The sequence below is a fragment of the Tursiops truncatus genome, chromosome 1, assembly GCF_011762595.2.
Source record: "Tursiops truncatus isolate mTurTru1 chromosome 1, mTurTru1.mat.Y, whole genome shotgun sequence".
Lineage (NCBI taxonomy): Eukaryota > Metazoa > Chordata > Mammalia > Artiodactyla > Delphinidae > Tursiops > Tursiops truncatus.
Genome location: NC_047034.1, coordinates 39,307,234 through 39,325,231, shown reverse-complemented (window position 1 = coordinate 39,325,231; position 17,998 = coordinate 39,307,234). Strand labels below are relative to the sequence as shown.

Sequence of the window (17,998 nt, the reverse complement as noted above, 5' to 3'; positions counted from 1 at the left end):
TAAAATGGGCTACTTATATTTTGGGGCTTTATGTCTACTGGAAACCCAGGTAGAAGTAGGATAATAAGAGAACACAGTTTGTTCTTCATGCACATTTATTCAGCATACGCACTTACTGGGTGTCTTTGGGGTGTTTAACCTTATGCTAGATACTGACCTTAAGGAAATGTCTAAGAGCCCCTGCTCGTTACAGTCTGTTTGGAAGATAGGCAGACAGGTGAGCAAACAAGAACCATAAAGCCTAATCAGTGATCTAATAGAAGTCTGCCTAAGGCAAATGGGGGTGCACGGGTTGGAGCAGGCAATTCTGCTAGGGTAGGGTGGTACCAGGGAGAGGCTTCCTTGAAGGTAGCTGCCTTATTTTCCTTGTGGAAAATGACCATGTGGCTTCCCTTAAGCAAGATCATCTTGAGCTGGATTCTCATTGGCTTATTCTCACCCAGTTGACCCTTTGGACAATAGGAAATTGATTTTTCCAGGAATGTTTTTCCTGATGGCTCTGCTATAAGGGACATTGTTCGTCCAAATTGTCCATGTATATTCCACCAAACCCATTTGCTTCTCTTCTGTGGTTTCTTAAAATTTTTATTAAAGTATAGTTGATTTATAATATTGTGTTAGTTTCAGGTATACAGCATAGTGATTCAGATACATATATCTGTCTATCTATCTATATATTCTTTTCCATTATAGGTTATTACAAGATATTGAATATCGTTCCCTGTGCTATGCAGTAGGTCCTTGTTGTTTATCTATTTTATATATAGTAGTATGTATCTGTTAATCCCATACTCCTAATTTATTCCTCTCCTCCTTTCTCCTTTGGTAACCATAAGTTTGTTTTCCATGTCTGTGAGTCTGTTTCTGTTTTGTAAATAAGTTCATTTGTATTATTTTTTTAGATTCCACATAAAAGTCATATCATATACTTGTCTTTTTTAGTTTGACTGACTTTCTTCTGTGTTTTTAATCTCATTTCATGTCTGTCACTCCAGTCACTCAAACCAGGGACCCAGAGGCCACCTGGCTTGCCTCTTCTCTCCCTCTACAGCCATTGATTCTACCTCTGCAGCTGTTCTCAAGTCTCCCCTTGTTACCTGGCTCAGGCCATAGCACTGGTCCAGGCCCTCGTGGTGTCTTGCCTGGGATTCTGACTGGTCTTCTATCTGTTAACCCCCCTCCGCCCTCTTTATAGTCCACTATCCACACTGCCATTTTGTCCTAAAATTCCCCTACTATATTTAAACTCCTTCATTGGATTCCCTTCGGGTTTCAGGTTGAAGTTCAAATTTCTTAACTTGCCATCTAGGTTGTTACCACCTAAGTTCTTCTCGGCCTGGCCCTTGACAACCTCTTTAGCATTACTTCAGGCCACTGCCTGCATCCTCCTCCCCTCTACGGGCCACGCCCCATTCATCTAGCTATTAAGAAGGTCTTACTCTTCCCTGACATATTACTCTGTTGTATGATTTTTCTGCCTTCATAGGTGCTGTTCCTTCTGTGTGGAATGTCTGTCTTTTCCTTCCTGACTTCAGGTAGTTCCTACTCATCTTTTAAAAGTTTGCTCTAGTGTCACCTCCTGTGGGAAGCCCTCCCTGACTGCCCAGCCTGGATTAGATATGCCTTCTCTGGACAGTCTTGGCCATAGCGTCCTCTACTCACCTGTTATAGAATTTAGCTTACTATATCATACTTTTTTATTTACTTATCAGTCTTCCCTACTAGAGTACAAGCTCTTTGAGGCCAGAGTCTGTGCCTTTTTTCATTTTAGTATCCCCAGGATTTAGCACTGTGATGGTATTTACATAGTAGTTATGTTTAGAATTAATATGTGAATGAATGATGCTCTTTCATCTGGCTCAGCATGAGTCCTGTTAGAAAGTGTCTAGAGTCCAGAAAGGACAACATGGGGGTGGAGCTTGGGAAAGAACTTATTTCCTTCCTTCAGAATAGGCAGAGTCTGCCTATCCTGGTAGAGGTGTGATGGAAGATTTCACGCTGCCTGTCCATTTCCCAATCCAACACCCATTCACCTTCCTGTGCCCTTCACTCAGCCACCTGAGAGCCAACTCTTTTAAGAGCCACATTCTTGAAAAGAGAATCAGGGCTAGAGTGAGGGGCTAGCCTGGGCCTGGGGAAATGCCCTGAAGTCCAGGGATCTTTCTTTTAATTTTTTGTGCCATGTCATCTGATGGACCAGGGCCCTGAGCCCTGCCAAGCAGGGTCTGGGATATCTGCCCTGCTAGCTCCCTCTTATCATTGGTACCAGACTGTAGGTTGTGGTGGTGGTGGATGGATAGGATTGAATGGGGGGGGCGTGTTTCAGAGCCCTTGCTGATGTTTGAGTGCACAATTGTTTTCTCACCAGTTGAAAAATATACTTTCTGCTCCTCTTGAAAAACGTTGCAGAATTCAATTCCAGCTTTGTTTTCAGCTGTAGGAGAGCCTGACTCTGAAAGAGACTTTAAAAAATTCTAGTCCACGGTTCACACAAGCAAATTCCAGTGAACACTTTCATGAGTGGCCCATTTGGGGAAGATGTCAAATACCCCTGGAGAGTCTGGGCTGTCCCCTCCTGTCAACATCAGTGGGAGTCCCCGCAGCCCGACCACCGTGGGCCTCTTTTCAAGGTGACCCATATCTCTGCTTAATGGCATCGGGATGCATGAAAATGCCACTATCTTTTATTAAAGCCCAGAACTTCTGGAATGAGATAAAAAGGAACTTGATTTGCTATTCTTGTTATGTTGACAAAATTTATACAGATCCTGGTTCTTAAAGGTTGTGCAAAAAAAGGGCCATCATTCTGCTTGACCTCATTGTCCTGTGGATTCTGAGTCCGTCTTATAAAGGTGCTCCAGGGTAAAATTTGGTAAATGAGATTTCTGCTGCAAGGCACTGGCTACTTCTAAACTCTAAAGGACAAAAAATCAAATTGCCTAGTCTCGCTTTTAGCTGTCATGTAAAAATAGTTGCATGCTGTTTATTTGCTGTACCCCACATCCAGGTCTTTGGAGCTCCCTCGCCCCAAGCTTGGTTTTGAGAACCCTACAGACTTTCAGGGGTCTCATGAGGCAATTGGCACGGTCGTAACCTTGATGCAGATGGCTTGTTGGATATTGGAATGGACGGTTGTCTTTGGGGACCTTTAAATGATACCTCATACATATTAAAATCTTAGTAAAGATCACTGGTACATCTTAGATTTTGGAGTATAGAGTGGTCTGGATTAGAAGAAGACAAGTGTTTTACTTTCCTTGGAGGGACTAGTCCAGAGGGCCAAGGAGGCCTCAAGACAGTCTTTGTTTTAGCCCAGTAAACTTAGCCACTTTGTTTTACCAGGAAAATGCATCCTGCATTTAAGGCATGTAGATAGAGTCTTTTAATTTCCACTTTACAGATGAGATCATTGAGGCCCAGATAATTTAAACAGTTTGTTGGTGACCTCAAGCAGGCCGGAGGCAGAGATGGGATTTGTATCCAGATTTCTTTACTCTAAGTTCAGTACTCGGCTCTTTGCGTTTCTAGTTTTCAGGGGACCTACCTGCCATCAGCTGTCCTTCCCCTATCCTAGAGCAGACTAAAATCAATTAGTATTGTTTCCCCACCTACCCATGGACTAAATTCATTTCTTATTCCCCTGGCTTTGGAGAAGGTAGTCCATGGAACGGCCATTTGACTAGCTTGTCTAGTCATTTAAAACCCAGAATCAGCTTAGTCTCTGCTAGGATCAGACGACAGGGGGCTTGGGAACAGCCTGAGCCATAAGGTCAGAGAAACATCTTGACTGCCTGGTGTTGTCTGGCAGAAAAGCCTTGGGCCAGAGCGGGGAGATCTGGGCTCTAGACTCTTAGCTACCTAGGCACTCTGTGCCTCGATTTCCCTAGGTGTAAAACAGTGCTAAGACCTGCCGTACCTGCTTCACCAAGCTATGATTAGGGCCAAGTGAAAGTACAAGGGAAAAGTGCATCACTGTACAGATCTGAGCAAGTCTAGGTGCTTTTTTTTTTTTTTTTTGCGGTACGCGGGCCTCTCACTGTTGTGGCCTCTCCTGTTGCGGAGCACAGGCTCTGGATGCGCAGGCTCAGCGGCCATGGCTCACGGGCCCAGCCGCTCCGCAGCATGTGGGATCCTCACGGACCGAGGCACAAACCCGTGTCCCCTGCATCGGCAGGCGGACTCTCAACCCCTGCGCCACCAGGGAAGCCCTAGGTATTTTTCTGATCAGCAAATCTTGATTACGAGGATGGCCGAGTGACTTGTGGATGTGCAGGAGGACATGGAGGGTGGGCGTCTGCTTCTGACAGGGTAACTCGTGGTATGAATGTCCGAGCACCTTCAGGACCTGGTTGAACCTGTCTCTCCTGTCTTCCACATGCTCCAGGTTGGGGGAAGTTTGCTCGGCTGACCAGAGCACTGACAAGCAGCAGGGGTGTCCTGCAGCAGCTGGCTCCCAGCGTGCAAAAAGGCGAGAACGTCCACAAGCACTCCCGCCTGGCCGAGGTAAGGGCAAGGGTTTAGCTCAGCTTAACCCTCACTCACTTCCATGGGGTCCCTGGGCTGAGAAAATGGTCCACAGTGAGTGTGATGGCTTGGAAGGGGCCTTCAGGACCCCAGACTCTTGTCTTGGCTGGGCTATACGCCACCATGTGTGACCTTGGGTAAGTGATCTAACTGCTGTTAGTTGTGTACTCTCACATATGTAAAAGGAACTGCAAACAGCTCCATTCAAAATTGGTTGAGATTACAGTTGTCAGCTGACTCTTTTGAAGGAGTAGGGAAGGAGCTAGAAGTGCTATATACATGAAGGGGTTTTTACTTATAAATCATAACCAACTTTGTTATTTGAGCAATACATACTATTATAGGAAAAGAAGATACAGGAAGCAAAGAGGAAGAAAATAAAAATCACCTAGAATCCCACTAACCAGATAACATTGTTATAATTTTTGTGGACATGCCTTAACTCTTTTTTGCATTTAAGAAATATTCTATTCCTAAAGCCTAAGAAATACATTTTTTCACATTAATGAAGTTGAGATATATCTAAGAATCAATGTGTATGTTTAAGATGGGTTGTATTGCCTTGTCTTCATTTTATAAAGTTATGAACATCTTTCCAGGTTAATAAATATACTTAAAATTATTGCTGTTTCCATAACCTTTGTAGTAAGGAAAACTCATGGTGGTGGTATTCCCCCTTTTGCTGGCACAAGTGAGAGGCTGGGAAGCCTGGACAAGATATTTGATCAGGCTTAATGCACCCAAATTATTATCATCTGTCTTTGGTGGTCCTGCATCCAGATCACTGTTATCTCCCTTTGGTGGTGCCTGGTCTTTTTTTTTTTTTTTTTTCCAACTAGACCAGGGTAAGACCAATTAAGAGCATTATACTTTCCATGTAGCAAATTTCCATCTTACCCAAAGATGACAGAGTTAGCTGTCTGTGCCTGGTGGTGGCCAGTCAGTTCCTGATCTGTGCTGAGATGACAGGGCACTTTCTGACCTGCCTCTTGGCTTCCATATCCCTGAGGGAGAAACTCCCAGCACGGTGCAGCTGACAGTGTGTGCTCTGCATATGTGCACCGAATGTTGAATGGGTTGACTACAGAAGATGTCCTTATAGCAGCCAAAAGCTTCTGCCAGCAGTGGGACGGGGGGCATTCATTTGTGTTGTATTAGAGAAGGTGAGATCCTTGGATGATGGCAGCATCGTTTTTGTCATGATGTGGGCTCACCTTGCGATAGAAAGAATAATAAAAGAGACCCTTCAGCTCACAGCCTGCACTTTCTCTGTCCCTGCTGCTTCTTTTGGTTAATGATGTTCCCTCCTCTCCTACTGTCTCCAGCTTGCTCACTCTTATCCAGCCACATTCCTTGCTGTTCCTCTTATACACCAGGCTTGCTCTTCCCCCAGACTTTTGTGTTCTACTCCTTCACCAGCTGCAAGTCTTTGCTCAGATGTCATTTTCTCTATGTGGCTACCTCTGTCAGAGATACAAGAACTGGTAGGATATTTGTATGTTAAGGGATTGATTGTAAGGAGGTGCTTGTGGGGACTGGGGAAGTCCAGAATTCGTGGGGCAGCTTGGCCAACTAGAAACCCTTGGGAGGAGCTGGTTGGTGCTGAAGTCCCAGGGGGAATTTCTTCTCAGGGAAACCTCAGTTTTGCTCTTAAAGCCTTTCAACTGATTAGATGAGGACCACCCAGATTATGGAGTATAATCTCCCTTCCTGCAAGTCAGCTGATTGTAGATGTCAATCACATCTACAAAATACCTTCACAGAAGCACTTAGTGTTTGACTGAACAACTAGGTACCATGACCTAGCCAAGTTGACACATGAAACTAACCATTACAGTTTAATCCTTGTCAGTTCGGCACCCGTATACATTTCCTTAAACCATACTTAATCTCCAAATAAAGATAATAACAAAGTCATACTTCCACCTAACATGATCCAGTTATGTTGCATATTACCAAAACATACCAGCCCTTTCCCCAGAAGAGGATGCAAAGTCCTCGGGTGAGATCGCCACTCCTTGATACCCTGTAACTTAAACAGTGTGATGTAAACTTAACTCTTAACATCTTATGTTAGATAATAAGGGAATAAGACAGGGAAGAAAATAAAAGTATTTGCCTTGTATATACACTATATACTATATATATATATATATATATACACACACACACACACACACACACACACTATAGTGTGTGTATATATATATATATATATATATACATACAAACATTAATAACAAAATAAGAAATACTCATTAACGCTTAATCCTCTCCTTAACCTGCTCTACGTTATGCTCCACTTAACGGCTTCCAATATACTATACAGTTTACTTATTGTGTTTATTGTTCACTGGTATATCCCAAGCATTTAAAACAGTGTCCAGCACATAGTAGATGCTCATCAGTAGTAAGTGTGTTTTTTTTCCTTAATTGATCGAATGGATGAAAGAAAGGAAATGATGTTAGTGTTTTTGCCTAACTGTCTGGCATGAGTAGTTGCTCATTGATTGGCAATATGAGGCAAACATCTGGGTCCCATCCCAGGGGCTGCTAAATTTTAATTAACCCGGCTAGAGGCTTATGGATTTTATTGATCTTTTCAAAGAACCAACTTTTGGTTTGTGGATTTTCTCTAATGGTTTTCTGTTTCCAATTTCACTGATTTCTGCTCTAATTTTTAATTTTTTCTTCTGTTTAGTTTGGAATGAATTTGCTCGTCTTTTTCTAGCTTCGTAAGGTGGAAGCTTAGTTTACTGATTTTTGATCGTTCTGCTTTACTAATGCATGCGTTCAATCCTATAAATTTCCCTTTAAGCACTGCTTTCACTGCATCCCACAAATTTTGATAGGTTGTGTTTTCATTTTCATCTTGTTCAAAATATTTAAAAATTTCTCTTGAGATTTGTTCTTTGGTCCCAGGTGTTATATAGAAGTGTGTTGTTTTATCTCCAAGTATTTGGGGATTTTACAACTGTCTTTCTATTATTGATTTCTGGTTTAATTCCGTTGTGATCTGAGAGCAGACACTGTATGATTTCTATACTGTTAACTTTGTTAAGGTGTGTTTTATGGCCCAGTATGTGGTCTATCTTGGTGAATGTTCCATGTGAGCTTGAGAAGAACGTATATTCTGCTACCGTTGGATGAAGTAGTTCATAGATGTCCATTGTATCCAATTGTGTGTTGAGCTCCACAACATCCGTACTGACTTTTTGCCTGCTGGATCTGCACATTTCCATTAGGGGGTGTTAATGTCTCCAGCTATAATAGTGGATTCATCTATTCTCCTTGTAGTTCTATCAATTTTTGCCTCATGTATTTTAATGCTCTGTTGTTTGCTGCATACTCATTAAGGACTGTTATGTCTTCTTGAAAAATTGACTCCTTTATCATTACATAATGCCACTCTTTATCCCTGATAACTTTTCTTGCTGTGAAGTCTGGTCTGTCAGGAATGAATATTGCAACTCCCACTTTCTTTTGCTTAGCATGAGTATGTTAAATCTTTCTTCATCCTTTTATTTTAATCTACATGTGCATTTATATTTGAAGTGGGTTTCTTGTCGACAACGTATAATTGGATGCTGTTTCTTGATCCACTTTGACAATCTGTGTCTTAATTGGCCTGTTTAGACCACTGACATTTAAAGTGATTATTGATACAGTTGGATTAATATTTACCACATTTGTTGCTGGTTTTTATTTGTTGCCCTTGTTCTGTATTCCTATTTTGTCTTCCACTCTTTTTCTGCCTTTTGTGGTTTTAATTGAGCATTTTATATGATTCTATATTTTCTCCTTCCTTAGCATATTATACTTTTTTTTACATTTTTTTAGTGGTTTCCCTAGAGTTTGGAGTATACATTTACAAGTAATCCAAGTCTACTTTCAAATACAGTGGTCCCTAGGTATCCAAAGGGGGATATGTTCCAGGACCCCCCACAGGTACCAAAATCCATGGATGCCCGAGTCTTTTATATAAAATGGCATGGTGTTTCATATAAATTATTCACTATTCACATCCTCTCATATACTTTTTTTGTTTTTGGCGGTACGCGGGCCTCTCACTGTTGTGGCCTCTCCTGCTGCAGAGCGCAGGCTCCAGACGCGCAGGCTCAGCGGCCATGGCTCACGGTCCCAGCCGCTCTGCGGCACGTGGGATCCTCCCGGACCGGGGCACGAACCCGTGTCCCCTGCATCGGCAGGCGGACTCTCAACCACTGGGCCACCAGGGAAGCCCTCTCATATACTTTAAATTATCTCTAGATTGCTTATAATACCTAATACAATGTAAACACTATGTAAATAGTCGTAAATATAATGTAAATGTTATGTAAATAGTTGCTGGTGTGCAACAAATTCAAGTTTCGCTTTTTGGCACTTTCTGGAAATTTTTTTCTGAATATTTTGATCTGCACTTGGTTGAATCCACAGATGCAGAACCCACGGATTTAGAGGGCTGACTGTAATACTGTACGTAGTGCTTCATGGGTAGTGCAAGTACCTTGTAATAAAATACTCCTAATTCCTCTGTCCTGTCCATTGTGCCATTGCTGTGATTCATTTCACTTATTCATAAGCATACATAAGCATATATATGTATACAGTATCAAATACATTGTTGCTGTTATTTTGAACAAACTGTAATCTGTTAGATCAATTAAGAATAAGAAAAATTGGGACTTCCCTGGTGGTGCAGTGGTTAAGAAACCGCCTACCAATGCAGGGGACACGGGTTCAAGCCCTGGTCCGGGAAGATCCCACATGCCACTGAGCAACTAAGCCTGTGCGCCACAACTACTGAGCCTGAGCTCTAGAGCCCGCGAGCCACAACTACTGAGCCCGTGTGCCACAACTACTGAAGCCTGTGTACCTAGAGCCTGTGCTCCACAACAAGAGAAGCCACCTCAGTGAGAAGCCTATGCACCACAACAAAGAGTAGCGCCTGCTCACCGCAACTAGAGAAAGCCCGTGCGCAGCAATGAAGACCCATTGCAGCCAAAAATAAAAAAAAATTAAAAAAAATATTTTAAGAATAAGAAAAACAAAAGTTTTTCTTTTACCTTCCCTTATTCCTTCTCTAGTGTTCCTCTTTTTCATTAAGTAGATCCAAGTTTCTGACCTGTATCATTTTCTTTCTCTCTGAAGAACTTCTTTATAAATTTCTTGCAAGGCATTTCTGCTGGCAACAAATTCCCTCAATTTTTATCTGAGACATCTTTATTTATCCTTCACTTTTGAAAGAGAATTTTGCAGGGTACAGAATTCTAGGTTGGTGTTTGTTTTCTCAACACTTTAAATATTTCGCTCTACTCTCTTCTTGTTTGTGCAGTTTCTGAGGAGATTTAGGATGTAATTCTTATCTTCGTTCCTAATAGGTTAGGTTTTGGGGTTTTTTTTCCCCTCCAGATTCTTTCAGGAATTTTTTTTGATTTTCTGCAGTTTGAATATGCTGTGCCTAAGTTTTTTTCTTTTCTTTTCACTTATACTGCTTGGTGTTTTCTGAGCTTCCTGTATCTGTGGTTTGGTGTCTGACATGAATTTGGGGACGTTATCAGTCATTATTGCTTAAAATATTTCTTCCATTTCTTTCTTTCCTCTCCTCTGGTATTCCTATTCCATGTGTGTTATACCTTTTATAGTTGTCCCACAGCCCTTGGACATTCTGTTTTATTTTACTTTTTGGTCCTTTTCTCTTTGCTTTTCAGTTTTGGAGGTCTCTATTGACATGTCCTCAAGCTCAGAAATTCACTCCTCTGCCATGTCCTGTCCACTAAGGAGCCCATCAAAGGCATTCTTTGTTTCTGTTATAGTATTTTTGATCTCTGGCATTTCTTTTTGGTTCTTTCTTAGAACTTCCATCTCTGCTTACGTCATCTGTCTGTTCTTGCATGCTCTCTATTTTAACCGTTAGAGCCCTTAGCATATGAATCATAGTTTTTAAAATTTCTGGTCTGATAATTCCAGCATCCCTGCCATATCTAGGTCTGGCTCTGTCTTTTCAAACTGTGTTTTTTGCCTTTTACTATGCCTTGCAACTTTCTGTTGAAATCTGGACGTGATGTACTGGGTAAAAGGAACTAGGGTAAATAGACCGTTAGTGTGGTATAAGATGTGGGGGGAGAGGAATCATTCTATAGTCCCATGATTAGGTCACAGTATTTTAGTGAGCCTATGCCCCTGGGCTATGGACTTAACAAGTGCTTCTCAGTTAGTTCCCCATTTAGACCAAACAAGATGAGGCAGTATGGCCTGCAGTGGTGTATTTCTCTTTCCATATGCCGGAAGCTAGAGCAATTGGGTATTTTTCTATACTCAGGTGAGTTAGGCTCTGATAAAACCCCCCAAATTAGGCTCTGGTTAACTAGTTTCTCCGGAGGGCAGGCCTTTTTAAGAGGAACAGCGTGCTGTGGTGTTTTTAAAAATGGTTACTTTTCTATTCCTCTTTCCAGGAGCATGGGGATACTTTTCTCTGATGTTTACTGTGAGAATCTGGTGGAGCTCCTGGAAGTAAAACTCACAGATGTGCGAGGCCCCTGCCCATGACTGGGTCCCCCTAGAATTTTTAACTCTCAGATTTGTCCGTGCTGAGGCTGCGGCAATTTGGTAGTTACAGTTTAGGCTTTCCTGTCCGGTACTAGTTCTTGTGGAGGTTTCTGCTTCTGGGTTTTTTCTGGCAAGTTGTGATTCTCTGTATTCACCTGTCTGTCTCTCCAATTTTTGGTGCAATAGTTTGTCCTCTGACCTCACCTCTTGTGTGGAACTAAGAAGAGTTGTTGATTTTTCAGTTTGTACAGCTTTTTACTTGTTAGGATGGAATGACAATTTCCAAGCTTCTTACAACCTGCACCAGAAATTGGAAGTTGGCTAGTAAGTGTTCAACAGAGAAAAATCTTTTCCCTGTCTAAAGCTTACAGCCAGTGTCCTGCTGAGTTTTCTCACTGGTAAATGTCGTTGATCAAATGGAGATTGAATAAGAGTATGGACACCTCACTGAAACCTCTCCCACCTCCAGGAAAAAAATTGACACAACGCACAAGTGGCTGGGAATAGCAGTTTTGCCTTTCAATGGGTTGCACATGTGATTTTCAAGGCCAACTTATATCCCTGTTTAAACTCAGGCAATTTGGCTTTCGTCCTCACATGAGTCCTCTTGTCTCCCTCCTGGACTGATTCTAGAAAAGAAGGAAGCATGTCCTGTGTGCCAGGATCTGTGCTGCTCATCTTCTCCTTTAATCCCCTAGACATCTTGGAGCAGTGTTATAGAGGGGGAAACTGGGGCACAGGGAAGTTCATTAACTTGTTTGTGGTTCACCTGGCAGTAAGTGGTGGACTCTGGATTGAGAACCAGGTTTATGTGACTCCAAACCCAACCTGTTTCCCATCTGGGGCACTTCCTTCTGAGCACTGTCTCTTCTTCCCAGCCCTCTGCTACTGCTTATACTAGGGTTACCATACCTTCCAGCTTTAGACCTTATAGGGGACCATGGTCTCTCTCATCTCAGAATGGGACACCAAGTCCACTTCATCTCGCTATTCTTCAGCACTCCATCCTCTTCCCTCAGGCTAGTGTGAGCACTTGTTCTTTTGGAGGGCCAGTTTATTTTCAGATCTTAAATATATCCTATGTCATACATGCACCCTAATGTTCATGGCAGCACCATTTGCAATAGCCAAGACATGGAAGCAACCTAAATGTTCATCAACAGATGAATGGATAAAGAAGATGTGGTATACATATTTATAATGGAATACTATTCAGCCATAAAAAGGATGAAATAATGCCATTTGCAGCAACATGGATGGACCTAGAGATTATCATACTAAGTGAAGTAAGTCAGACAGAGAAAGACAAATATCATATGATATCACTTATATGTGGAATCTCAAATATACAAATGAACTTATTTACAAACAGAAATAAACTCACAGACATAGAAAACAAACTTAGGGTTACCAAAGGGGAAGGAGGGGGAGGGATAAATTAGGAGGTTGGGATTAGCAGATACAAACTACTATATATAAAATAGATAAACAACAAGGTCCTACTGTATAGCACATGGAACTATATATATATATAGATAGATAGATAGATAGATAGATATAGATATATATAGATAATGAATCACTTTGCTATACACCAGAAACTAACACAACACTGTAAAGTAACTATACTTCAGTGAAAAAAAAATCTTATGTCAGTACATAGATCAGGCTAGAGGACCCTTTTCACAGGTTGGGTTCTCAGGGATGCAGATACTGCATAACATCTGTGAAAGAAAAGGGGGAGGAAGCAGCATTGGGCAGGGAGGGCATCAGACACAGTGCAGATCCGATTGAGGCTCTGCCAGCCTGACAGGGAGCTCTGCAGCAGAGAAGGCAGTAGAGCAGCCCCATGCAGAGCAGGAAGGGCTGGGCTCCTCAACCACCTTCTTCTTTTTTTTTTTTTTTTCTGTTTTTTGTGTTTATATATATATATATATAACATCTTTATTGGAGTGTAATTGCTTTACAATGGTGTGTTAGTTTCTGCTTTATAACAAAGTGAATCAGTATACATATACATATGTTCCCATATCTCTTCCCTCTTGCGTCTCCCTCCCTCCCACCCTCCCTATCCCACCCCTCTAGGTGGTCACAAAGCACCGAGCTGATCTTCCTGTGCTATGTGGCTGCTTCCCACTAGCTATCTATTTTACGTTTGGTAGTGTATATATGTCCATGCCACTCTCTCGCTTTGTCACAGCTTACCGTTCCCCCTCCCCATATCCTCAAGTCCATTCTCTAGTAGGTCTGTGTCTTTATTCCTGTCTTATTCCTAGGTTCTTCATGACATTTTTTCCCTTAAATTCCGTATATATGTGTTAGCATATGGTATTTGTCTTTCTCTTTCTGACTTACTTCACTCTGTGTGACAGACTCTAGGTCCATCCACCTCATTACAAATAGCTCAGCTTCGTTTGTTTTTATGGCTGAGTAATATTCCATTGTATATATGTGCCACATCTTCTTTATCCATTCATCCGATGATGGACACTTAGGTTGTTTCCGTCTCTGGGCTATTGTAAATAGAGCTGCAATGAACATTTTGGTACATGACTCTTTTTGAATTATGGTTTTCTCAGGGTATATGCCCAGTAGTGGGATTGCTGGATCATATGATAGTTCTATTTGTAGTTTTTTAAGGAACCTCCATACTGTTCTCCATAGTGGCTGTACCAATTCACATTCCCACCAGCAGTGCAAGAGTGTTCCCTTTTCTCCACACCCTCTCCGGCATTTATTGTTTCTAGATTTTTTGATGATGGCCATTCTGACTGGTGTGAGATGATATCTCATTGTAGTTTTGATTTGCATTTCTCTAATGATGTTGAGCATTCTTTCATGTGTTTGTTGGCAGTCTGTATATCTTATTTGGAGAAATGTCTACCTAGGTTTTCTGCCCATTTTTGGATTGGGTTTGTTTTTTGTTATTGAGCTGCATGAGCTGCCCATAAATTTTGGAGATTAATCCTTTGTCAGTTGCTTCATTTACAAATATTTTCTCCCATTCTGAGGGTTGTCTTTTGGTCTTGTTTATGATTTCCTTTGCTGTGCAAAAGCTTTTAAGTTTCATTAGGTCCCATTTGTTTATTTTTGATTTTATTTCCATTTCTCTAGGAGGTGGGTCAAAGAAGATCTTTCTGTGATTTAAGTCATAGAGTGTTCTGCCTATGTTTTCCTCTAAGAGTTTGATAGTTTCTGACCTTACATTTAAGTCTTTAATCCATTTTGAGTTTATTTTTGTGTATGGTGTTAGGGAGTGATCTAATCTCATACTTTTACATGTACCTGTCCAGTTTTCCCAGCACCACTTATTGAAGAGGCTGTCCTTTCTCCACTGTACATTCCTGCCTCCTTTATCAAAGATAAGGTGACCATATGTGCGTGGGTTTATCTCTGGGCTTTCTATCCTGTTCCATTGATCTGTATTTGTTTCTGTGCCAGTACCATACTGTCTTGATTACTGTAGCTTTGTAGTATAATCTGAAGTCAGGGAGCCTGATTCCTCCAGCTCCATTTTTCATTCTCAAGATTGCTTTGGCTATGTGGGGTCTTTTGTGTTTCCATACAAATTGTGAAATTTTTTGTTTAGTTCTGTGAAAAATGCCAGTGGTAGTTTGATAGGGATTGCATTGAACCTGTAGATTGCTTTGGGTAGTAGAGTCATTTTCACAACGTTGATTCTTCCAATCCAAGAACATGGTATATCTTTCCATCTATTTGTATCATCTTTAATTTCTTTCATCAGTGTCTTATAATTTTCTGCATACAGGTCTTTTGTCTCCTTAGGTAGGTTTATTCCTAGATATTTTATTCTTTTTGTTGCAATGTTAAATGGGAATGTTTTCTTGATTTCACTTTCAGATTTTTCATCATTAGTGTATAGGAATGCAAGAGATTTCTGTGCATTAATTTTATATCCTGCTACTTTACCAAATTCATTGATTAGCTCTAGTAGTTTTCTGGTAGCATCTTTAGGATTCTCTATGTATAGTATCATGTCATCTGCAAACAGTGACAGCTTTACTTCTTCTTTTCTGATTTGGATTCCTTTTATTTCCTTTTCTTCTCTGATTGCTATGGCTAGAACTTCCAAAACTATGTTGAATAAGAGTGGTGAGAGTGGGCAACCTTGTCTTGTTCCTGAAACTGTGATTAAAAATCTTCCAACAAACAAAAGCCCAGGACCAGATGGCTTCACAGGCAAATTCTATCAAACATTTAGAGAAGAGCTAACACCTATCCTTCTCAAACTCTTCCAAAATATAGCAGAGGGAGGAACACTCCCAAACTCATTCTACGAGGCCACCATCACCCTAATAACAAAACCAGACGAGGATGTCACAAAGAAAGAAAACTACAGGCCAATATCACTGATGAACCTAGATGCAAAAATCCTCAACAAAATACTAGTAAACAGAATCCAACAGCACATTAAAAGGATCACACACCATGATCAAGTGGGATTTATCCCAGGAATGCAAGGATTTTTCAATATATGCAAATCAATCAATGTGATAAACCATATTAACAAATTGAAGGAGAAAAACCATATGGTCATCTCAATAGATGCAGAGAAAGCTTTCGACAAAATTCAACACCATTTATGATAAAAACCCTCCAGAAAGTAGGCATAGAGGGAACTTTCCTCAACATAATAAAGGCCATATATGACAAACCCACAGCCAACATCGTCCTCAATGGTGAAAAACTGAAAGCATTTCCACTAAGATCAACCACCTTCTTGCTCAGTTATTGGCAGGTGCCTCCCTGGGAAGCTCAGGTTTCTGTCCCTTAGGAAGCCAACAGGAGGCTGTCACCTAACTGCACACTCCACAGTGGGGCAGGGAATCCTTTCTTGAAGCAGGATCTAAGTCTGCCACCAGCTTGCTTCTCTCTTTCTGCCTTTATAGGAAGGAAAGTCACGGTCGATGTATGAGAGAACATCCCTCCTGCTCAGCAGGATTCACTCTGTGGTCTTCATGCGGGAGTGATCCTGCTGGGCTTTGGTCTGGCTGGGACAACTCTTTGCTGCCAGCTTCTCTCTTCATGGAAAGGCTGGGGGGGGGGAAGATATGGACGAGAAACCATCTTTTCCTGTCACATCTTCTCACTCTTCCCTATGAGGGACCCAGGTCCAGATAAAATCTGAGCTGTGCGTTTGTGATAGCTGGAGTGCAAGCACGCCCATTCAGCCACATCACAGCTCACAGCTCATGACGCTCAGCATCTCACTGTAAGGAGATCGGGTAAATGCCGTCTGTGCTGCTGTTTTTCATGTAGGTGACAGGCGTAGTGGGCTGAAACAGCATCAAATGTTACTGCCCACTTGACAACTTACCGTGTGATTTCAGGCAAGTCATTTCACTGTTAAGAACTTCCATTTCTTTCTCTTTCTTTTCTTCAAATGGAGGAATTGACTTCAATTGAGAATAATATGTACTTATAGATTTGTGAAGAGTAAGGGAGCTTCTGAATGTGAACAAACACTTTGGTATATAGAAAATGCTCAATAATGTTAGTTTAATATTAAATTTTAATTTTTGGTTCTTTATATTGCTTTTAAAATTTTTCTCAAGAGAAAGAAATCTTGCTATTTGCAGTGACATGGATGGACCTCGAGGGCATTACGCTAAATGAAGTATGTCAGACAGAGAAAGACAAATACTGTATGATCTTATTTTTATGTGGAAATAAAACAAAGCAAAACAAAACAAACTCCTGGTCTCATAGATTAGAGAACAGATTGGTGGATGCCAGAGGCAGGGGGTGAGGGCAAGTGAAATTGGTGAAGGGGGTCAAAGGGTACAGCCTACCAGTTATAAAGTAAGTTCTGGTGAAGTAATGTAAAGAATGGTGCGTATAGTTAGTAATACTGTATTGTTTATTCAAAAGTTGCTAAGAGAGTAGTTAGAAGTTCTCATTACAAGAAAAAAAATTAGTAGCTACATGTGGTGATGGATGTTAAGTAGCCTTATGGTGGAGATCATTTTGCAATGTATACAAATAATGAGTCATTATGTTGTACACCTGAAACTAATGGGATGTTACCTGTCAATTCTATCTCAGTAAGCAAAATTTCTCAATTTTCAGAAATAAAACAGGTTCTTTATTGGATTTTAATACATAGAGGTATATAAAATAAAAGGTGAAACATCCACTGTTTCTTGAAGTAACCATTTTTAAACAGTGTATGTTTTTAGTAAACTATATATGAACAAGTGTTCATTTATGTTGATATTTTTTTAACAAAAATGTTGTCATACTATTATATATATTATTTTCCGATCTGCTTTTTTTCCCACTTACTAGTATATTTGGGATATTTTCCTAAGAGCATATATCCCCTTCATTTTTTTTTAATGGTTGCAATGTATTCATTGCATGACTATATCCGACGCTATTTAGTTGTCCCCTTGTTGATACATAATTAGATTGTTACCAGTCTTTGGTTATTAAAGATAATGCTTCAGTAAACCTCCTTGTATGTGTATTTTTGGTTTTAATTTAGAAACCTTTAAAATATTCAGAGTAGTAGAGAGTAATTTAACAAGCATTCATTTATTTATTCTGTTTATATAGTACATGCTGACAATTCCTCACTTCAAATTTTTTTTTAAAAATTAAAATATTACAGAGGAATCCCCTGGTGGTCCAGTGGACTTGGCGATTTCCCTGCCATGGGCCTTGGTTCGATCCCTGGTCGGAGAACTAAGATCCCGCAAGCCACTCAGCGTGGCCAAAAAATAAATAAATAAAATAAAATATTACAGGTAAAGTTGAGGTCCCCTTAGAACTTATTCCCAGAGGTAATCACTACCCTGAAGTTGTGTGTCTCCTTGCTATTGATGCTTTGATATTTTTATTACTTATATATTTATCCCTAAAACACATATACTCTGATTGTGTGGTTTTAAAAAATATATTT

The 17,998-nt window shown here is 40.7% G+C and overlaps 1 protein-coding gene across 1 annotated transcript in view; it reads left to right on the top strand.

Annotated features, from left to right (window-relative positions):
• Window positions 1-17,998, top strand: part of KCNH1 (potassium voltage-gated channel subfamily H member 1) — a 122,575-nt gene that overhangs the window by 51,162 nt on the left and 53,415 nt on the right. The window contains exon 7 of the mRNA XM_073804688.1: window positions 4,385-4,503. Within this exon, the coding sequence (XP_073660789.1) occupies window positions 4,385-4,503 (119 nt within the window). The remainder of the gene's footprint in view (window positions 1-4,384; window positions 4,504-17,998) is intronic.